We start from the raw sequence: 23,213 nt of genomic DNA, 5'->3' as shown, positions 1-23,213 counted from the left end.
GGGGGCAGGTAATGAAGAGAGCTAATTGAGCCAATGACATGCCCCCTCGCCATCAAAAACAGCCAAAAAAGAAAGACAAAGACATGCACAAAAGAAAGCTTGGGAACAAATGCAGCGTCTCGGAGAGGGGAGAGCGAGGCGGGTCCTTTTCAGCGCCGAGGTTGGCTGAGTGACTGCCCGACTACATTAAGCAGTACATAGAGAACTAACAGATGCAGGAGACAGAAAGGATGAGTGACAGCTCGTGGGCCCATCTGCCCCCCAGCGTTTAGGAACAGAGAGAAACAGAGGGAGGACTTGACTTGCTAAAGAGAAACTGTGACCCTCGCAGCTGCCCTCAAACAACCACACGTTTCAGCTCTGAAACAAATGTGCTCTTCGTCTGTTTAGCCTCTTTTGCTTTGCTCTCAAGTCACTTTTGATACTTTTTTTGCTTGTGTGGCTTTTGTAAAAGAAGCCAGTGTGTGAAACAGCATGCAGTATGCAACCATAAACATTACAAAGTAGTATGGTGCACGATATTGCTTCATCACACTTGGCATCGAGTAATTAATTACATATCATTATAATGAATTTTTAATCCAAGTTTGTGTAGAAGTGTGTTAACTTATACTGCTGTTCAAAGGTTGAATGAAATTTATACTTTTATTGAGCAAGGATGCATTAATTTGATCAAAAGTACAGTAAAGACTCATGTTACAAAAGATTTCTATTACAAATAAATGCTGTTCTTTTGAACTTTCTATTCATCCAATATTCCTGAAAAAAATATAGTTTCCATAAAAACTGTTTTCTACAGGTTTGAGGTTCTACAGGTTTCTACAGCGAATGATTTCTGAAAGATCAGGTGACATTGAAGACTGGAGTAATGATGCTAAAATTTCAGCTTTGCATCACAGGTATAAATTACATTTCAAAATATATTTAAATAGAAAACAGTTATTATAAATTGTAATAATATTTCAGAATATTACAGATTTTATTGTACTTTTGATCAAATAAATGCAGCCTTGGTGAGCAAATAATACTTATAAAACTAAAAACTAAAACAATTCAACCAACAGCAGTGTATCTCAGTCCAAAAAAGATTGCTATTAATATATTACTTCATACTGGAGATGAAATATCAGGCCAGTGCATTGAATTGTAGTCTGTGTATATTGCACTTAAAGTGTGTATATTGCTGACATAGTATGATAAGTATGCTATTTCAAATAAACAGCGGTGTGAAAAAGTGTTGGCCCCCTTCCTGATTTTTTATTTTTTTGCATGTTTGTCACACTTTAATGTTTCAGATCAAACTAATTTAAATATTAATCAGTTTTTTATTATGAAGGGAAAACAAAATCCAAACCCACATGGCCCTGTGTGAAAAAGTGCTTGCCCCCTAAACCTAATAACTGGTTGGGCCAACCTTGGCAGCAACAACTGCAATCAAGCGTTTCCGATAACTTGCAATGAGTCTGTTACAGCGCTGTGGAGGAAGTTTGGCCCACTCATCTTGGCAGAATTGTTGTAATTCAGCCACATTGGAGGGTTTTCGAGCATGAACCGCCTTTTTAAGGTCATGCCACAGCATCTCAATAGGATTCAGGTCTGAACTTTGACTAGGCCACTCCAAAGTCTTCATTTTGTTTTTCTTCAGCCATTCAGAGGTGGATTTGCTGGTGTGTTTTGGATCATTGTCCTGCTGCAGAACCCAAGTTCGCTTCAGCTTGAGGTCACGAACAGATGGCCGGACATTGTCCTTCAGGATTTTTTGGTAGACAGCTGAATTCATGGTTCCATTTATCACAGCAAATCTTCCAGGTCCTGAAGCAGCAAAACAGCCCCAGACCATCACACTACCACCACCATATTTTACTGTTGGTATGATGTTCTTTTTCTGAAATGCTGTGTTACTTTTATGCCAGATGTAATGGGACACACACCTTCCAAAAAGTTAAACTTTTCTCTCGTCAGTCCACAGAGTATTTTCCCAAAAGTCTTGGGGATCATCAAGATGTTTTCTGGCAAAACTGAGATGAGCCTTTATGTTCTTTTTGCTCAGCAGCGGTTTTCATCTTGGAACTCTGCATTGCAGGCCATTTTTGCCCAGTCTCTTTCTTATGGTGGAGTCATGAACACTGACCTTAACTGAGGCAAGTGAGGCCAGCAGTTCTTTAGATGTTGTTGTGGGGTCTTTTGTGACTTCTTGGATGAGTAGTCACTGCGCTCGTGGGGTAATCTTGGATCACTCCTGGGAAGGTTCACCATTGTTCCATGTTTTCGCCACTTGTGGATAATAGGGGGGGGGGGGGGGGGGGGGGGGGCGACAAACACTTTTTCACACAGGACCATGTGCGTTTGGATTTTGTTTTCCCTTCATAACTTCATTCAAAAACTGCATGTTGTATTTACTTGTGTTAACTTTGATTAATATTTAAATTTGTTTGATGATCTGAAACATTAAAGTGTGACAAACATGCAAAAAAATAAAAAATCAGGAAGGGGGCCAACACTTTTTCACACCACTGTAGATAGTGCCTTAATGTTGAAGGGAATAGGAGTTAAAACAGGAAGTGGTCACCTGTCGCTCTAAACATGCACCCGTGTGACCTTTGCTCCCTGGAGGTCAAACAGCGTGACCTCGGACTGCTCTGTTTAACAACTCAAAACACATATTCAGACAAGTGTTTGTTGGCCATCGGTTAAAACAATGTACCACCTTTTTAAAACAATCTAAGCAAGTAACTGCACTTTGTGCTTGTGATTAGTTGAGTTCATATTTAAGTCCTATTTAAGGCTCACTTATCAACCATTCAATAAAAAGCAGCCGCCCTGAACTCTCTCTGTGTTGTTTTCGTGCTGTCTGTGTGCTAACTGACACACACATACTGTAGTTCTGCCTTCGGGGCCTGAACTCAAGCAGACACGGATTCCTAAGTCTGCTGACCCTGACACTGCACGCTGGACACAATGGAGACAGTTTTGTTTGGGGGGTTTCCCCGCATTGTCCATCCAACTGTACTCCTCTCACTGTCTGTTTCACTCTGTGTCATAAAGGGAGCAATGCATGCTTTAATATTTCATATACGATAAATATATGACCAAAATAAACCAGATTTTTCACCTGTAACTGCTAGAGATTTTAAGGCCAGGCTTTGTCCAGCCAAGTTTGTCTTGATGTTGTTTCCTTTTTTAGGTCTTCTTGGTGGTGCATTTGTGTTTGTGTTTGTTTTGGCTTTCAGAGTGAATTACGACCCGCTGACTGCACACTCCATGGTGCCGCACAAACCATCCTGCATCGGGCCAGTTGGCACTGTTTGTGTATGCATGTGTATGTGTGTGCATCCATCCGTGTGTTTGCATGTTTGTGAATGTGCATATGTTTGGCGGCATGTGCATATGTGCGTATTATAGGAGTGTCAATCATTTTGCACCTTTCGAAATATACTTCTAAGTAGACTTTTCTGATTTGAGCATACTATATTTGTTCCAATAAGACACAATGCGTGCCAGGAAACGAATAGGGAACATTCTCAGAACTTTTGTGTTCTGAGTTCTGGCAAGGTTCTCTTCAAGTTATGAACAAAGATTGTTCCAGTAACATTAATAGAACATTCGTCTTTATAACGTTGGTCTTTAACATTAGGACAAAATCATTATTTATACATCATTCATGGAAAGATTTTTTCTGGTTGCACGTTTGTCATTTTTTGAACAGCAGCTATTTCAGAAGGTTTACAGAACATTCATTAGTAACATTCCCATAATGTTTGTAAAATGATAAAATAGAACATTCCCTTAATGTTTTCCGTAACATTCATAAATCTAAGAATTTTATTTTATATTTAAAAACTGGATATTTTCGATAGTTCAGAGAACATTTAAGAGAACATTCAGAAAAAAGCATTCTAATAACTTAACTGAAACCTTACCAAAATGTTCTTAGAACATGTTTTTGTTAGCTGGGAAGGTTCTCTCAAAGTTATAAATACACATTCTTCCGATAACAGAATGTTGGTTCAGAGTTATCCGATCATTCTCAAACTTTCAGCACAAAAACATTATTTATACATAATTCATGGATTTGTTTTTCTATCAAATTTGTTGCATGTTTGACTAATGTTTTTTAAATGTTACTACTTATTAGTTTCAGATGGTTCCAAATATTCAAAAGTAACATTCCCATAATGTTTACAAAATGATACCTTACTCTTCTAGAGGTTCAACCATGCAAAACATGTTTTTTAAACATTTTAAAAAACTGTGCATTTTGAATGTTCAGAAATAGTGTTTTTATTATGGAAACGTTAGCAAAATGCTCATAGAACATATTTTTTTGTTAGCCGGCTTTTTTGGAGGATAGCAACAGCGAGATTTCATAAGCTATAGCCTCCCCTCACACACGCCAACATCTTTGAGTCTTTAAGATGATATATGGAGACTGTATGAAGGAAAGGGTTCAGGAATCAAGCTGTTGCCTATTCAAAAGAAGGGTGTAAATACTGAACTCAACTTGCCTGTCTGTGTCTCCCAGGAAAGGAGGGGCGGTGGGAATGGAAGGGACTGACAACGGCCCACAGATATTAACCGAAAATGCGCCGCAGGCCAAGAGAGGTAGAACGGGGCATGAGGAGGACGGAGGAGAAAAAGAGCAAGGCATGTTTGACTCATTGGCCAGATGAAAGTGAAGTTCAAATAAAGAGCCTGATTTAATCGGCTCAGGCAACTCGTCTTTCTTGGATCGCGAGACGGGCAGAGCGTGACGGACGGGCTTTGTGGCAGCGTGCATGACGAGAGGCTCACCCCCATTGTGACCGCCGCTCCGGGCCATGAAGGAACAGCCGAGGAGAACACTGGTCCCTATTGACGGAAATAGCCTTTAATAAACTCCCATCGCCATTAAGAGTGACACTGCATCCCAATCAGTACTATTTAGGGAGCTGAAGTGGTGTTAGCAGGGCATCGGAGGCAGTCAAATAACGTTCACCTTAATTAGTCACGCAGGGACAGGCTATTAGCTCATTAAATATCATTACAGAACAGCAAAACATCAGTCACTTCAGCTGTCGACCAGTAGACAGCAAGAAGGCAAAAATAGACTCGCTTCCACTGTTTTTATCAACTTTTTTCCCTTTTGATTCCTCTGAGGCCTCTTTGCACAGAAATGCTACAGCTGTCCTTTCTTAAAAATTCATTGTTGTCATCATTTCTTCTTCAGAGTTTCACAGAAATTAAGTCATAAAGATTTGAAGCTTCTTTTTTAATGGATTATCCAGTTTGTTCTAATAGCCTATATCAGAGGTCTTCAACCCTGCTCCTAGGGACCCACTCTCCTGGAAAGTTTATTTCCAACCGGCTTCAGCACACCTGCCTGCAATTTTCAAGCAGTCTTGAGGAGCTTGATTGTCTGCTTCAGGTGTGTTTGATTAGGGTCCCCAGGAACAGGGTTGAAGACCTCTGCCCTATTGTCAGGGTTCTGGACTCCTTGTTCTTTGTTTTTCCCCTGTCCTTCCTGAGTTTCCTTATTTGGTTATTTTCCTGTTCTTGTTAAGTTAATTTGATTATTCCTTGATTACTCCTCACCTGTTTCTGTTCTCCCTGATTACATTCTGAGTTCCCCCTGAGTCTTTGTCCGTTCACTCGTCTTTTATGTGGTGTATTCCGTCTCCTACGTTGTTTTATTAAAACAAAGAACTTGTACTGCACCTGCTGTCTCCTGCATCCTTCCTGCCACACACACACCGTGACATATATACAGTAACTTATATTTTTCCTTAATTTGTGTTATTTTAAGGAAATACAGAACTCTATCTGAAACCCTCATTGCTGTTGCAGAATGAAAATATCATAGTGGACACACTACACACTTTTTCCAGATTTCGCAACTTTTTTTCTTCCACTTCCTTCATGCCTGCTGCATATTATTTATTAGTATTCTTGGGTTGATTATTGATCATCAGTAAATCTAACTCATCATTAATGCAAAGTAATTAATTAGTATAGGCTATTAGAAATAATACGAGTGCATACACCACATTTTGTTTATATTTCTGCTTTATAAACCACCAATCAAATGTTTGGGCTCCTTATTGTTTACTATTATCCTCAAATGTGTAAAATAGTCATAATGAAGTCATCAAAACTATGAAACAACACAAATAGAAGTACGACAATTATGCATTGACCAAGAAATGTTGAACACATGAAACTCTCTAGATTCCAACTCTACACATTCTAGAAATTCTCTCAACCAACTTCATGAAGTGCATCCTTTGAACACTATTGAAAAGCATGCATTCTGTTGCCCGCTTTCCTTCATTATTCAGTCTGTCCGTTTAAAAAATGTTTTGCTGAGAAATTCAGACTTGGGAACAATTTATATTAATGTGCAAAGCTTTCCAAGCATTTTCAAGCAAAATTTTCAAAAACTTGCTGGTTGTGTGGGCTCGTTTCTTTCTTTGGCTACTGGCTAAAATGATAGGCACCTTATGAATTTGTATTGTATCACTAGGCCATAAGTGTTCAATCCATTTATATATTAAATGATTGTAGCCCAGTGGTAAACTTGGGTATTATAGAGTAATGGGAATAGGGTGGGTTATGATTAATCTCTCTTACTCTCAAAACAGCATCTCATGTCTATTTATAAAAGAGAAAAAAGTAAACGTTTTTTACTTTAAATAAATAGAGGACACTTGATTTCTAAATAAGGAAGTATCAATTCCTTTTACATAATTAAAAGGAGCAATATTTGGTGACTTTATTTCATGACCGTAATTAGAACTAAAGTTTAAAGTTTATATTATTTAGCTGAATAATATTGCCAGAGGTTATGCAGTTATCCTTTTATTACTTTATTCTTCCTGTTTTTATGTTATTATTCTTATTGGTCAATCGGGTATTCACGCTGTATAGTCAATAGTGTTTGGCTGCAGGTGGCACGGGTTGATACACGTGACCTGGAAGAGAGACGCGGGAGAAAGTGCGGGATGTTTTTTTTTTTTCCGCTTCCCGCTGGGTCCGTGTGGAGCACGGAACACTGACACGTTTGAGAAAAAAGAAAAAGATGCTAGAAAGTGCGAGTAAAGCTGATGAAACTGAGCGAGAGGCTCAGAAAAGAGGACCGCAGACTCAGGATTTTTGTGAGCGGAGAGACTGAATGAGAAACTGAGCGGGAGAGAAGGAGCGGAGGCGGTGATCTGAGGTACCTGAGATAGCGAGCCACGGTGGGCGTATGCTGGGCGGAATTGTCGGTTAATCGCACCGCACCTGATCATCTGGACCAAAGTCTTTCCACGCTCTCAATTTATTGCAAGTGTCCGTTCAGCGCACTCAATGTTTTGCAAGACCAAAACAGGCCTGCAACGTGTTTTTTCTTTGTTCAAAACGTTACCGTGAGTAAACTGGAACGTATATGAATGTGTGTGTGTGAGTGGGCCCACCACTGCATTTGCTAAGACTCGTTTCAGGACACTTTGCGCGGGGTTTTTTTGTTGTTGTTTATTGTAAAGTTTACTGTGTATTTTCGATTGTTAGGAAAGAGCTAAGGGAGGGGATTTTTTGGGACCACTTATTCTGTTGTAACAAGTGTGATTGAAACTATTGGGGTTTCTAGCTACATTTAAAGGGGCTATTATTTAAGTGTTTGGGGAATCTTTTGGTTATTTATTTTTGTATATTCGTTAGTGTTGAGTTTTGGGGAAAGCTTTTATATTCTATTTGCCAAATTCTCTTATTCAATTAAACAAGGGCGTTACCCTATTGTTTTTCTAAACTAAAAACCATCTCTGGGTCTCCTTATTTTTTAATATTTTATTGTCAAAAGGTTTTTACAACTCAGACACTTATTAGGTGCACCTTCGTGGTATCCACCTGACCTACACCGAACCCAAGCACCCCCCACTCTTATGTAAGTAACTCACAGAGTGGTTGTACGGGTGCTACATAAATAAAATGGAGGCACCGCTGGGATCTAATTTAGTTCAAAAGTAGTTTTACATCAGCTCTAACTTTAGTTTGACCCAGAGATTTAAATACTTTTTAAAAAAAAAAGTAGGCCTAGTTTAGAACCAAAAGCTGGCTAGCTGTTAACCTACATGTAAAACCATATTAACGATTACCTATTGTGAAAACTTTAAAACTGCAAAAGTAGAGTTCTACTAAGCATCCTAAGTCAAGAAAACGCAAATTAAGTTTTATCTGTGTTAACACACAACTAAAACTTACCAAATTTAGTTCTGACAAGTGATCACTGTAAGCGCACAACCCTGGGGATGGCTCAGTTAAAGAACTGGTGTATTGGAGAAGGCATAGACCCGGTGAAAGCCTTGCTGGTTAAAGATGTACCTCCGGAAACGGAAGTTGGGTTAATTGAAGAAACGCTGCAGACTGTCAAAGCACTCGGGAGAGTCAAGGTGAGAGGAAGAATGTATGACCCACAGTCTCAAAGTTTAACCGTGCTATGTGAGTGCAGGGAGAACGTGAATACACGCGCCATTCCTCTTGATGTTGTTCCTGAGGGGTTGGCTATGACCTGGAGAATATTTGGACCTTCTGAGCAGGAGGAAGAACCCCAAGCCCAGGCAGCCGGTGATGGTCAAAATGTGCCGCTGCCAGAATCCAGTTTTTTTTCCCCACTGCAAGCGTCCACTCCTGAGGCTATCATTCGAGCAGTTGGTGATGTCCTGCAAATGACAAGCAAGCCCACAAACAGTGACAACAATCTTTACAGAAGACTGCGCACTTTTTCAGGGGTCATGCCCACACCCCCAGGAGAAGAACAGTTGGAAAACTGGGTTGAACAGGCCAGACTTATGATTGAAGAATATGATCGCCCTGAAAGAGAAAAGAAAATGAGAATAATGGAAAGTGTAAAGGGTCCTGCACTCGAAATTCTTCAAGCTGTCCGTTTCAACAACCCATCTGCAACCTCTATGGACTACATTGACATTCTCGAGACCACCTTTGGCAAGCCCGAGAGCGGTGAAGAGCTTTACTTTGCCTTCAGAATGTTGTGTCAACATCCCAACGAGAAACTCTCTGAGTTCCTGAGACGCCTTGAGAGAGTCCTAAATAAAGTTGTCCAAAAGGGTGGACTCCAGTCATCGGCGGCAGACAAAGCACGTCTTGACCAACTCATTAAAGGGGCCATCCGGTCTGACATTATGATACTAAATCTCGGATTGAGAGATCGCAGAGACAGACCTCCCACTTTTCTCGAGCTGCTGAATGAGATACGCCTGGAGGAGGAGCATGAAGCTTCACGTCGCAGACTCCATCCACCCAAAGCTGTCTTCGCCAAAAGTGCTACTGTAACTTCTGACACAGAGTTAAAAGATATAAAAGCCGAAATACACCAACTCCGAGCACAAGTAAGTGAACTCTCTGCCCCCGACGCCATGTCAAGTCATCTTTCGACGAGCACACTGCTTTCAGTCACTCCGGCGGCAGAGAACTCAGAAGACAGGAACGTTCAAGCTTTAAAGAAAGAAGTGGTCAAGCTTCGAAAGCAAATCTCTGTCATGTCAGTCAAGCCGAAGTATAGTCCTGCTACCGAGCCTTGCCCCCAAGAGACCCAGTCAAGACCCTGGCAGCCAAGACCTTCTACAGCAAGAGACCCAAGTGATTTTTTCTGCTATCGCTGTGGTGAAGACGGGCATTTTGCCAACAAGTGTGCCTCTCCAGAGAACTATCCCAAAGTTATTCAGAAACTGCTGCAAGCTCAAAGAAAATCCAAGCAGAACCGCAAATCTGATAACGACACAAGAACCAAGACCACAAATGCAAGTGTCAAGAGAAGCTCGGTCAATGTACAGTCCAACCGTTTGCCCGAGGGACTCGTGGGACCGCCCTCCACTGCTCAGGTCAGGATCAATGGCAACCCCTGCACCGCGCTGATGGACAGTGGATCCCAAGTTACCATCATCTTCGACAGCTGGTATGCCAAACACCTGTCACACATCCCGTTAAACTCTGTGACCGGTCTAGCCATATGGGGTCTAAGTGAGTCAGAGAGCAGTTACCCGTACAAAGGTTACCTCCAGGTTGAGTTGGAGCTGCCACCAAAATCTAAGTCCAACAAAGTCAAGCCTGTTACTGTCCTGGCCTTGGTGTGCCCTGATCCACGTTGCTCCGAGAGTATACCGGTCCTGATCGGCACAAACGTCAGGGGGGTTCAGCCCTTCAAGTCCATAAAAAAGAAAGAAGATCTGGAGAACGTCAACTCAGTCAAGATCCAAGTTCAAGAGAAAAAGCACTTACCCGTTCCTGCAGGGATGTTCATAGAAGGCAACAAAGACTTGCCAGTGGCTGAAGTTAGGTGGTCTGGGCCTGGTCCTCTCAGCATCCCTCCTGGCACTGAATACGTTGCTAGCTGCAAAGTTAAAGAGAAACAAGACATCGGAGACAGCATACTCATCATTGAACGAGCCCACTCACCTGCTCTTCCTCCAAGTGTGCTTGTCCAGCCAACAGTGTTGTTCTCCAAGATGCTAGATCCAAACGACTTCTTGGTGCTCCTGCGTAATGAGTCTCTAAAGCAAACTGCCATTCCAATGGGCACCGTGATTGCCCACCTTCACGTCGCTGACATTGTGACAGAGGCACCAAACCCTAAAAAAACCGAATCTGTTCCAGCTATGGATCCTTCTCTGTTTGACTTCAGTGAGTCCCCCATCAGCAAAGAGTGGAAAGAGAGGCTGAGTCAAAAGCTTGCCAAACACTCCCATGTGTTCTCTATAGAAGAGTGGGATGTCGGTTTGGCTAAAGGGGTAGAACATCACATCCGTTTGAACGATAACACTCCTTTTAGGGAGAGATCTCGACGTATTGCCCCCGCTGATTTGGATGATCTTCGGCGTCACCTGCAAGGTTTGTTGGCGACTGGGATCATAAAAGAATCAAGAAGTCCATATGCTTCCCCGATTGTCCTTGCACGTAAAAAGAGTGGTCAACTTCGTATGTGTGTCGACTACCGCACCCTGAACCGGAGAACTATCCCAGATCAGTACACTGTACCACGTATCGACGACGCTCTCGATTGCTTGTCTGGCAGTAAGTGGTTTTCAGTGTTGGATCTGCGCAGTGGCTACTATCAAATCCCAATGGCTGAGGAGGACAAAGAGAAAACCGCTTTTATCTGTCCTCTGGGATTTTTCCAATTTGAGCGGATGCCGCAGGGGATCACAGGGGCCCCTGCAACATTTCAACGACTCATGGAAAAGGCAGTCGGCGACATGCACATGCTTGAAGTCATTGTCTATCTTGATGACCTCATTGTTTTCAGCAAGACTCTGGGGGAGCATGAGCAAAGACTCCTCAAAGTCATCGCTCGTCTTGAAGAAGCTGGACTCAAGTTGTCACTAGACAAGTGCCAGTTCTGTCGCTCGCAAGTCACCTATGTCGGGCACATCGTCTCTGAGCGGGGTATCGCCACAGACCCAGACAAAGTTGGAGCAGTGACGCAGTGGAAGCAGCCAACCGACCTTCCTTCTCTGCAGTCATTCCTGGGATTCTGCGGCTACTACCGTAGGTTTATAAAGAACTACTCCATCATCGTCCGACCACTTACAGAGCTGTGCAAAGGGTATCCTCCCACCCAGAAGAAGCGAAAGTCTACCTTTTCATCAGACAAGACCTATTACAGAGTCAATGAGCCTTTTGGGGACCGATGGGACCAGTCATGTTCAGAGGCATTTCAAAAGATCATCCACTGCCTCACAAACACACCTGTGCTGGCATTTTCCGACCCCACCAAGCCTTACATACTTCACATTGATGCCAGTTTTCATGGGCTCGGCGCTGTCCTCAACCAAGAGTACCCCGAGGGTTTGAGACCTGTTGCTTTCGCAAGCCGCAAGCTGAGTGCCTCTGAAAAGAACTATCCAGTGCACCAGCTCGAGTTTTTGGCACTTAAGTGGGCAGTGGTAGACAAGTTCCACGATTACTTGTATGGAGCACAGTTTACCGTGAGAACCGATAACAACCCCCTAACTTATATTCTCACGACTGCCAAACTAAACGCGACAGGTCACCGCTGGCTCTCAGCCCTCGCCACGTACCATTTCACACTGCAGTACCGGCCTGGCAGCAGCAACATCGACGCCGATGCTCTGTCACGTAACCCTCTTCCAACCACAGAAGAAGGCTGGCAAAGCGTACCGACAGAAAGTGTTCAAGCTCTCTGTAAGCAGATCAAGTGCCTTGAAACTCCGACAGAGTCCACAACGATTGCTGAGTCGCTCGGAGTGTCACCTGATGGTATACCAGAGTGTTTCTCTTTCCCAGTTCGTTTGGATCTCGGTTCTCTGAGTCAGCTCAGTCACAAAGATTTGGTCACCGCTCAAGATGTTGACTCTACTATCGTTCCAGTCAAGCAGTCAATTCGTGGGGGTCCATCATTCACCAGCACCGACAATCCAACTTCTGTATTGTTGAACAAAGAAGCAAGCAAGCTGTTCATCCAAAACGATCTACTCTACAGAAAGGTTGAGAAAAATGGAACAGAGGTAAAGCAGCTGGTACTGCCCAGAGAGTATGTCCCGATGGTCCTGAGATCTCTGCATGATGAGTCCGGTCACTTGGGCATTGACAAGACCACCGAACTTATCAGAAATCGGTTCTATTGGCCGAAAATGGGAGTTGAGGTGGAGCAGTACATTAAGAACTGCGGCAGATGCATCACTCGCAAAGCCCTTCCTCAGAGAGCTGCTCCCTTAAAACAGATCACTAGCCAAGGCCCTCTAGACCTTGTCTGTATCGATTTTCTGTCACTTGAGCCGGACTCCCAAGGTTTCGCCAACATCCTTGTAGTGACAGACCACTTTACTCGATACGCCCAAGCTTTTCCAGCCAAAGACCAGAAGGCAGCCACCGTTGCTAAGATACTGTGTGAGCGCTACTTTGTACACTACGGACTCCCTGCCCGCATACATTCGGATCAAGGCCGCGATTTTGAAAGCAAACTGATCCAAGACCTTCTGATGATGTTGGGTGTTCGTAAGTCAAGAACATCACCTTACCACCCTCAGGGAGATCCACAACCAGAAAGATTCAACCGTACGCTCTTGTCAATGCTTGGCACGCTCGATCCAAAGCAAAAACAAAAATGGAGTCAAAAAATCAGTCAGTTGGTCCACTCCTACAACTGTTCTCAAAACGATGCAACTGGTTATTCGCCTTACCTGCTAATGTTTGGAAGAGAAGCTCGCTTACCGGTAGACATCTGCTTCGGTGTGACCGAGGACAACCAAAGGACAAAGTCCTACCATCAGTATGTTGCTAAGCTCAAGAAAGATCTCCAAAGAGCCTACAGTCTTGCAACAGAATCGTCAAACAAGAACCACCAAAGAAACAAAAAAGCACACGACAAGCACGTCAAAGAACAAGTCCTTGACAAAGGCGACAGGGTGCTGCTGAGAAACTTTGGGGTCACAGGCAAGCAAAAATTGAAATGCAAGTGGAGATCCTCACCATATATTGTTATGGAGAAGCTACCCAATTTACCTGTCTACAAGATCAAACCAGAGAGAGGCCAGGGAGCAGAAAAGACTATTCATCGTAATCATCTGTTACCAATTGGTTACCTCGTGAGAATCCCTTTTGACGAAACGGAAATGGGGCCACAACAAAGACCGGTGACCAGAGCATTTCCGCAAAAGACAAACGAACTGGTACAGACAAACTACCACGATGACGGCGTGTCCTCAGAATTAGATTACGACGAAGGATACCTGCCCAGACTCGTTGAGTTAGACTGGGACAAGTTGCTGACATGTCCAGAACTGTCCACAAAGAAATCCAAGTCAATCGTCACCGAACCTGAAAGGCAAGCTCAAGACCCTGCTGAGATAGAGCCCGTGGTCAATGATCTTCCAAACCTGCCTCCCAACGCTGATCCAGGAGTCAACGTTCTAGAAGAGGGAGCAGCCGTAAACCCCTATCCGGACACTCAAGTTGGGATTGAACAAGTTGAGCGTTCAAAAAGAGTCACCCGCCCAGTGGTCAAGCTGAGCTACGATGAACTTGGCAAGCCCTGTGAATACCCTGTGACAGCCCTAAGCCATGGAGTGTTGGTGGGAAGTGGACTCTATGGAGACCCCAGAAGCAGTCAATGTCAAACTCTCTGGTGCCACCCCATGGCGTTGTGTTTCACTTGTTCTAATCTGGCCTCTACCCGTGACTTTAAGACTATTAGAGTCCTCTAAGATTTATTTTGATGAGGGCATCAAAATTGTCTAGAAGGGGGAGGGTGTAGCCCAGTGGTAAACTTGGGTATTATAGAGTAATGGGAATAGGGTGGGTTATGATTAATCTCTCTTACTCTCAAAACAGCATCTCATGTCTATTTATAAAAGAGAAAAAAGTAAACGTTTTTTACTTTAAATAAATAGAGGACACTTGATTTCTAAATAAGGAAGTATCAATTCCTTTTACATAATTAAAAGGAGCAATATTTGGTGACTTTATTTCATGACCGTAATTAGAACTAAAGTTTAAAGTTTATATTATTTAGCTGAATAATATTGCCAGAGGTTATGCAGTTATCCTTTTATTACTTTATTCTTCCTGTTTTTATGTTATTATTCTTATTGGTCAATCGGGTATTCACGCTGTATAGTCAATAGTGTTTGGCTGCAGGTGGCACGGGTTGATACACGTGACCTGGAAGAGAGACGCGGGAGAAAGTGCGGGATGTTTTTTTTTTTTCCGCTTCCCGCTGGGTCCGTGTGGAGCACGGAACACTGACACGTTTGAGAAAAAAGAAAAAGATGCTAGAAAGTGCGAGTAAAGCTGATGAAACTGAGCGAGAGGCTCAGAAAAGAGGACCGCAGACTCAGGATTTTTGTGAGCGGAGAGACTGAATGAGAAACTGAGCGGGAGAGAAGGAGCGGAGGCGGTGATCTGAGGTACCTGAGATAGCGAGCCACGGTGGGCGTATGCTGGGCGGAATTGTCGGTTAATCGCACCGCACCTGATCATCTGGACCAAAGTCTTTCCACGCTCTCAATTTATTGCAAGTGTCCGTTCAGCGCACTCAATGTTTTGCAAGACCAAAACAGGCCTGCAACGTGTTTTTTCTTTGTTCAAAACGTTACCGTGAGTAAACTGGAACGTATATGAATGTGTGTGTGTGAGTGGGCCCACCACTGCATTTGCTAAGACTCGTTTCAGGACACTTTGCGCGGGGTTTTTTTGTTGTTGTTTATTGTAAAGTTTACTGTGTATTTTCGATTGTTAGGAAAGAGCTAAGGGAGGGGATTTTTTGGGACCACTTATTCTGTTGTAACAAGTGTGATTGAAACTATTGGGGTTTCTAGCTACATTTAAAGGGGCTATTATTTAAGTGTTTGGGGAATCTTTTGGTTATTTATTTTTGTATATTCGTTAGTGTTGAGTTTTGGGGAAAGCTTTTATATTCTATTTGCCAAATTCTCTTATTCAATTAAACAAGGGCGTTACCCTATTGTTTTTCTAAACTAAAAACCATCTCTGGGTCTCCTTATTTTTTAATATTTTATTGTCAAAAGGTTTTTACAACTCAGACACTTATTAGGTGCACCTTCGTGGTATCCACCTGACCTACACCGAACCCAAGCACCCCCCACTCTTATGTAAGTAACTCACAGAGTGGTTGTACGGGTGCTACATGATAAATAAATAAAATATAAATATATTTATATAAAATATAAATAAAACATAGCCTATAGGTCTATCATCATTCTAATTAAATTCCAATTTGTTAAAAGCACATCTTTCAGATCATTTACAATCCTGCCACAGTTCTTTCTGAAATCTGTTGATATTAAAGCTTAACGAGTTTGTAGGATCCACTCACATCTGTCTGCGAGAATCCCCTCGATGCTGTGTCCGCTCCTGCGGGCGTGCTCTTCCTTCTCGATGTCCTCTTCATCCTCCTCCTCCTCCTCTTCACCTCTTGCGCCTCTCATGATGCGGCTTATTGCACTCACTGGACAAGAGTTGAACAGAATGCGTAAGTGCCCTTAATATGTTTTCTAGCTTTTAGTAGCATTTCAACAGTAGCTATACACTTCATTTTTAAAACGTTTCAGTGTGTCGTTTAAGTTTTGTGGTTACTAAAACTATAAGAAGACACTTGCTGCTAGTTGAGCTAGCCAACAGAAATCAAATTAAAAAGTTTTTTTTTTTTTTTTTTTATAATTCGCACACTGCAGTTCGTGTATTTTTTCGCTATGTTTGACGCATACCTGAAGGCACGTTGTTCCGGTCACAAATTCCCTCTTTGAGCAATTTATCCCGAATTTCCCAACTGAATATTCCGGGATTTTCCCGTTTATATTCCTCAACGCGCTTCTCCACATCTAGAGATGAAGTCTGTTAAAAAAAATAAAAACAGTCAATAAGGTGCCTGATTCAATTCAAAGACTGTTGTTTCAAAATCAGGGTTATTATGTCAAAAGACAGTCGTTTTCAGTTAATAATCGACCTGTTTCTTTGATTTTATCCACAAATTTCCTTGGAGATCTCCACACGCCTGCACCAGATGCCTCTCTACAGGGCCTCACCTTGGATTTTGTGCCGCCGATGGCTCCAGGCCGGATGGATCCAGTCTCCTGATAGCGGCACAGGATTTTGGAGACGCATCCGTGAGAGACTCTGAGCTGTCGGGATATCACGCAGGGCCGGATCCCGTGATGCGCCATCTCCACTATCTTATGCCGAATGTGGTTCGGTAGAGGCCGGCCGTTGATGAAAACTCCTCCGAGCTGGTTAACTCGACCCTGACCCATCGGAGTTGAAACTGCAGCGAAGCCAACCCAAATTATGACAGTGGAGAGATAATTGCAGAAACAAGAAAGAAAGAAATCATTCTGCATGCTCAGTAAACAGGCCTAAATGAAGTGCTTAAGACAGTTCATGTGCATTTAATTCTCTGACATATTTCATGTGTTTATAAACACATGCAACCCAGTATAATTGCTGCTTTAAATTTAAGGTAAACTAAAATTTGTGCTAAAGTTACAATCTTTTTAAATTTATTGACTGATTCAGAAGCTCTGAACTCATGCAATTGCGACAGATAATTAAATGCATTTAAACAAATAGGCCTACTAGTCTATTGTTAATAATGAAAATCTAGAAATAATGACTCTGATTAAAACAGCCTTACAGCTTTTTTTTTTTACACCAAGAACTTTTTTGTATCTGACAGTGTACAGTGAAATAGTTATTAGTTCTTCATACTGTATGAAAGGTATGCTACTTTGCTAATACAAAGAATCACTGAAAAAACAACATTTATTTTAAGAATTTAAAAAAGCGACATTATACAATATAGCAACACATAATTCAATATTATAATATTTAAATGTCGGCAAAAGTTTCAAACAAAACAAAAACATCTGGAAAAGTAACTTCACCGTTTTTAGTCAGTTTACTCATGCAACACAAATACCAAAATGGTTTACACTTGGTCTTCCACTATTTAATGAAACAATTTTAATGTGCATGTTTATTGTCAGATATTTTACCCTCCATTGGGAAGCCACTGCGGGGATAGTTCTGAGAGAGAGATGGATGCATCATCCTGGGACTAAACGTGCACTTCAACAGGCTTAAAAATGCATGTCAATATTCCACAATCAAAGCAAAAAGCATAAGCTCCGATGATCTTTTTGTATCCCTCCAGGAAAAGCATTAAAAGTAAGTACTCGAGGATGAAATGAATGTTGTTAATAAGATGTAGTCTCTTCTCTTTTGTGGTCCTTGGTCGTTGTTTTCATTATGTGACGAGAATTATAATCGCAGCGTTATTGTTATTAACAGGCGTTTAGGATGAGCGCGAGATCTCAAACTACTGAGACATTTCTGAGTTTGCAGAGACCCTCTTGTCTATTACTCGAACAGCGCGTTCTGATTGGTCCACGGGATCCCGTTACCGAGAGCTGATTGGTCGATGAAGTACACTTTGCTCTAAGCGTTCCAAAGTCAACATCGAAAATATTTCAGCGACTGATGAAGATGATGTGTAATTAAATGATATACTTAAAATATGAAACATATATATGCGCAGACATAAGATAGACATGCAAACACTACTAAATATAATAAAATAGCAAATTATAATATCCAAACATGTTTTAATATAACGTAGACTATATAGACTAGAACAATAATTTAATAATATAACAAAGACAGAAAAGACGCAATGAATCAATTTAAATGAACAGAAAAAGTTATTCACTTAAAATGACTGACTCTGTTATTTAACACTCTTGACTGATCCATACACACACACACACACACACACAGTGACTTCAATGACATGTGGCTCTTTTGTTGGACTAAAGAGAAACTTCAAATGTTTTCTTTCTGCCTGCGCGCGGGGACAATGGGGCGCACGCGGGAGGGAAACGGGGGTCCTTTCACGTGCAAAACACTAGGCTAGATTATTCTCTCTTACTTAAAAAGCTAAAGAGGCCGGGCCCTGGAGACACCGAGCCGAATATTCAGTGGTTAACAATGAATGTGTGCGCGCGCGTTTGTTAATGAGTTTCTATTCGATGCATTAATTGCATTATTCTTTATTTTCATGTCAAGTTAATATACTTTTTATTACATAATTATCTGCATATATCTGCTATAAGTCATCTTATATTTGTACATTTACAGGATTAAATAGGAGCTAAGAGAATTCGCAGGACATCTGAAGTTTCGTTAACTCTGAAAAATAAGGTTCTAAATAGAACCAAACGCAGGAGAATATATGTTTAAAACAAACGCAATGTTATGCATTTATTTCCTACTTTAAACTTCTAATATTGGCATGGTGTGAAACTGGAAAATGCACGGTACATACAAATAAATAGTTTTTTTTCTGGGTTCTTTACAGTTTATTCAGCATAAAAACAGAGGGGGATTGTTTGAAAAGGAGAGAATGATGCATATTTCATCCTTTGAAACACCGGATCCGCGTGACGAATCCATTATTGGAGTACAGATCTCGAGCAGAGGTGCACTCTGATGTGAGTTTAATTAGTTTTATTATCAAGGGTCAAATGTCAATATTCTGTAAGCAAATAGTGTCAAAATAATTTGAATCGGTTTTACAATATGTATATGAAAGTTATTAAATACATGCTTTTAGTCCAAGCCAAAGAAATCTGAATAACTGTGATCACCTTACAAAATAACCTGAGATTGAGTATGTTGGTCAAAACTGTCATTAACATTTGACTAGGTTTGCCAGTGTTGGAAAGAAACGTGTATAAACCTGTACAAGAATGTAGCAAGAATTCACCAACACAAACACCATTTGACCATTTAATGAACCTCTTGAACAGTGTATTGTGTCATTTGTCTTGTGATCTGACTTGTCCAGCCTGAGGAAGACCACCACCACTTTAACCTCAATTAGATGGGGTTCACTCAGAGAAAACGTAAATCCTCCCCAAAGACAACTTTAGGATAAAATCATCTGTCCTGCATTTGCTGGCACAAGCATCCCTGAGCTCCATGGTGCGGATGGAGGACAACATCGTTGAGATAGTAGCCTATACGCTGCGGAGACACTGAGCCAGGTACTGAAAACATTTATCATTCATTGTCATGCTGTAGAATAATCAGAATTTGAAGATCATAATAGGTTTCCTCATTGTAGCCTAAATAAAGTTACCGTGCCATTTCAGATTTGGTTCCAAGGTTTAAACAATGAAAAGCTGCCTGAAAACATTCATTTGATTATCTATTTACGTGAGTATTCACAGTAACGTGAAAAAAATTGTTATTGGAATTAAAAATATTTCATTTTTATTCCACCTTATTTTTAATGTTTTTGACGCAGCTATATTTGTTACCAGAATGTTCGAGGCATTGAGGCTTCCGGTGTAACGTACTTCACTTCCTGTTATTTTACCTGTTCAAAAACAATCCCTTATGCTGCTTGATATCGCAAAAACCGGTATTTGTTATCATAGTTTTTCAATTTATTTTCAAAATCATGAACACACTTGTTTGTAGCGTGAATATTTTTACCATTTACTGCACTTCTTATTTTTAGTTAAACGTTAAAACTTGAAACTTCGAAAATAAGGTGGATACATGCACACACATGCAGTGATTTCATATTGTATATGAATTACATGAAAACAGCCGTTTTCTTCATTTTTCTCATTTATTAGCCAACCGAGAGGTGTGTTCTTGTATGTAAACAGAACAATTTCAATGTGCAAATACAATTCAAACAAGTTTCACAACAATTATTGAGGCATAATAGTAAAAACACACATTTCCTAATTCTAATAAACATATTACAGAGTATATAAGGGCTGTGTACAAAGCCCATGACCCTACGTAGTGTTACTAGAGGGCTGGAGTGCATTAAGGGAAGTATAGTCATCCCAGGCAGTAACACTGGGTTCAGGTAAGTGCCGTGCAGTCACTGGGCCAGTGTGTGCGGGAGAAACAGATGTGAGCACATCAGGCCTGATGGTCCAGACAGTCACAGCGATAGCGGTACCGTGAGAACAAGGAGAGGTCACACTGAATGGTACAGAATGAAATATCAATTTCATTGGATGTGAACATTTTGATCGTCAGTTTCGTTCTTTCCAGTTTGGTCCTTGTTCTTGTGAGTCAGCAAGACCAAGTTGACTGAGTTCACAGCAGACTGTTTCTGTTTCCTTTCAGGCTCACATCTATGAAATATCTGGACCAGGACAGAGGACAAGAGCATCTTCTCTCCTCTCCTTATACACATCCCTGTTGAAAAGACCAGCATATAGTGAGCTTTGAATGCCGGTGTGCCTTCCAGGTCTCTTGACCAGCAAGATTTTCTTGGTCCACCAGCTTTTCCAGCAAGACCAGCACTAACCATCAGCTTACACTACTGTTCAAAGTTCGGAGTCGGTAAGATGTTTTTGAAACAAGTTTTATTTGATCAAAAACACAGTAAAAACAGTAATATTCTGAAATGTTATTACAGTTTCAAATAACTGTTGTTCTATTGTAATATATTTTAAAATGTAATTTATTCCTGTGATGCAAAGCTGAATTACTCATCATTACTCTAGTCTTCAGTGTCACATGATCCTTCAGAAATCATTCAGATGTTCTGCTCAAGAAACATTTCTGATTATTATCAATGTTCAAAGCAGCTGTGCTGCTTAATGTAATATTATTTAATGCTCTTTCTTTTAGAAAAGAAAAAAAATCTTACTGACCCCAAACTTTGTTGTCGGTCTTTTCAGCAGGGATCAAAAAGGCAGTAAACCGAGGTCATTGTGTAAAGTAAAATGACATATATATTGCCCAACAGAATGGCAGGAGGAGCTGTGAAGCTGGTGACTACATAACACTATTGCACATTATACTAATATAACAGCAGATAATGGCTGTGTACTTCCTTAACACTCAGGGAAATAACCTTTACTTGTCTAAATCACTGCTGCAATAATTCAAATACCCCCACATTCACTTTATAAAACCTTCCTTACAAAAATCTAAGCAAAACCTACACACAAATGACTGTGTCACTACACTTGTCTACCAACAGAGGGTAGACCTGGTTTGATCCATCACATCTGCCTACAACAGCACAACTTATACATATCAAACGGTAAGCTTATAGAAATTCACTTGATAATTCCTATTAAAAAATTCCATTCCTTCAATAAATAAACCAATAAATAAAAAGTAAAGGCACGTAAGAGATAATTGAAAGAAGTAGTGATTGAAAATAATTTACACACTCGCATGTTTTGCTCTTGTACTGTTTGGAACATGATATTTTTAATATTTCTCCTTTTGTGTTCCACAGATAAAGCGAGAGGATTCAGGAATAACATGAGGGTGGGTAAATTGTAGAATTGTTATTTTTGGATGAACGATCCCTTTAAGAGAATATGATCAAGTATGTTTACCCTTCTAAAGAAAATGGCCTTTACCCTATACAGAAGGAAATTTAGGCCATCAAGTGTCCTTAATCATCGTCATAAAGCCATTAAGTCTAAACAATCTGGAGGATATATTCAGTATAATGCCAAAGAGGGCTAGTTGTGTTTTGCACTCAAGTGAACAAGCCACAGTTAGCTGGAGGAATATATCAGTTTGTGACATCAAGACAAATGACCTATGGGAGAGATGCAAAGTTTCATAAGTGGGTCAGGAAACACTCAAAAGCACCTCTTGGCTGCAGTCCCAGTGTGCGAGTCTTTATCATTGATTTCTCTATGGCTGCATCCTGTCACTGCAAGGACACAGCAAAACTCTAGCTGCTCCTCAGGTGTCAGATTCCTGCTTGCTTCACCCGCCATGCACATCTTTTCTAAATGTACGGTCACATTAGCGAAATTTTGCGGGTAAAAAAAACATTGTCAGTTTTATAAATCACAGGCTCGCACAAAAGTCACAAGCAGCTTTCTGTTTGTCAACGCGAGCAAAATCTGTGTGGCCAACATTTTTTCAGGCAAAAAAAGTCATTCCTATTTGAATGACTGGAATTTGCCTGCGAAATTTCGTTGAGCAGCGGTAAATGTGACTGCGCTGAGTACGATTTGTATAGCTGTTCACCAACACTTTTGAAACGGAACATCATCGTATCAGTTACCCATTATAAATGACTGATTTGTCATTGCTTAATAGAAATGGATCAAATCAACAGAACTGATTCAATTAACAAGGAGGCTTTCCTCAAGTAATGAAGGCTGACCTTTGTTTCCAAGCACAGTTCAGTATCTAGTTTTTGTTTAACATCATGCAGGTTTTCTTCTAAGCTAGGTACATCAGATACTGCTCATCACAGGTTTGCGTGGTACAAAACTCCAATGAACGAGCTGGTAAAGTGAGCACTAAGGTCAATGCGTTGTGATGCTACGCACATTAAAAGCACACACAGACGATAGCAAAAAGAGACTGTCAGTTAGTTGTCAAACGACACGGTTTTCATAGGTGCATAGGTGAAGTGGAGAACAAAGAGGTGGTATAAAATTTACAATTTCTATAGTAAAGCTATTGATCCATAAGAACAAAGACGTCTTCTTTTCAAAGACCGAATAGTATATGATACAACGAGAGGATGACAACACCCAGCAGCCATTTCGAGAATATCATCCAAAAATTGTGTTTGCTTGGCCGTGTTTTACCTTTATTAGTGAATTTCCAGTAAATGTCAAATAAGTGCAGGTCTCATTTGCTATGATAAAACTGTATTATATACAGTGGGGTCCAGAAGTCTGAGACCACATTTT

At 41.0% G+C, this 23,213-nt stretch overlaps 1 protein-coding gene across 1 annotated transcript in view; it reads right to left on the bottom strand.

Annotated features, from left to right (window-relative positions):
- The window catches only part of LOC306851242 (paired box protein Pax-3-like), a gene marked incomplete at its 5' end in the record, with an annotated part of 32,140 nt that extends 9,860 nt beyond the window's left edge, over positions 1 to 22,280 (bottom strand). Inside the window, 11 exons of the mRNA XM_079387401.1 lie at positions 8,477 to 8,672; positions 9,810 to 9,938; positions 10,026 to 10,168; positions 10,249 to 10,360; positions 10,426 to 10,572; positions 11,751 to 11,932; positions 15,824 to 15,955; positions 16,215 to 16,341; positions 16,533 to 16,768; positions 17,499 to 17,581; positions 22,150 to 22,280. Coding sequence (XP_079243527.1) covers positions 8,477 to 8,672; positions 9,810 to 9,938; positions 10,026 to 10,168; positions 10,249 to 10,360; positions 10,426 to 10,572; positions 11,751 to 11,932; positions 15,824 to 15,955; positions 16,215 to 16,341; positions 16,533 to 16,768; positions 17,499 to 17,581; positions 22,150 to 22,280 — 1,618 coding nt within the window. The remainder of the gene's footprint in view (positions 1 to 8,476; positions 8,673 to 9,809; positions 9,939 to 10,025; positions 10,169 to 10,248; positions 10,361 to 10,425; positions 10,573 to 11,750; positions 11,933 to 15,823; positions 15,956 to 16,214; positions 16,342 to 16,532; positions 16,769 to 17,498; positions 17,582 to 22,149) is intronic.
- Positions 22,281 to 23,213: the final 933 nt, after the last annotated feature.

This window comes from Barbus barbus (genome assembly GCF_936440315.1).
Source record: "Barbus barbus genome assembly, chromosome: 31".
Classification (NCBI taxonomy): Eukaryota; Metazoa; Chordata; class Actinopteri; order Cypriniformes; family Cyprinidae; genus Barbus; species Barbus barbus.
Note: the sequence above shows the minus strand (reverse complement) of the source record. Positions and strands in the feature narration are given on the sequence as shown.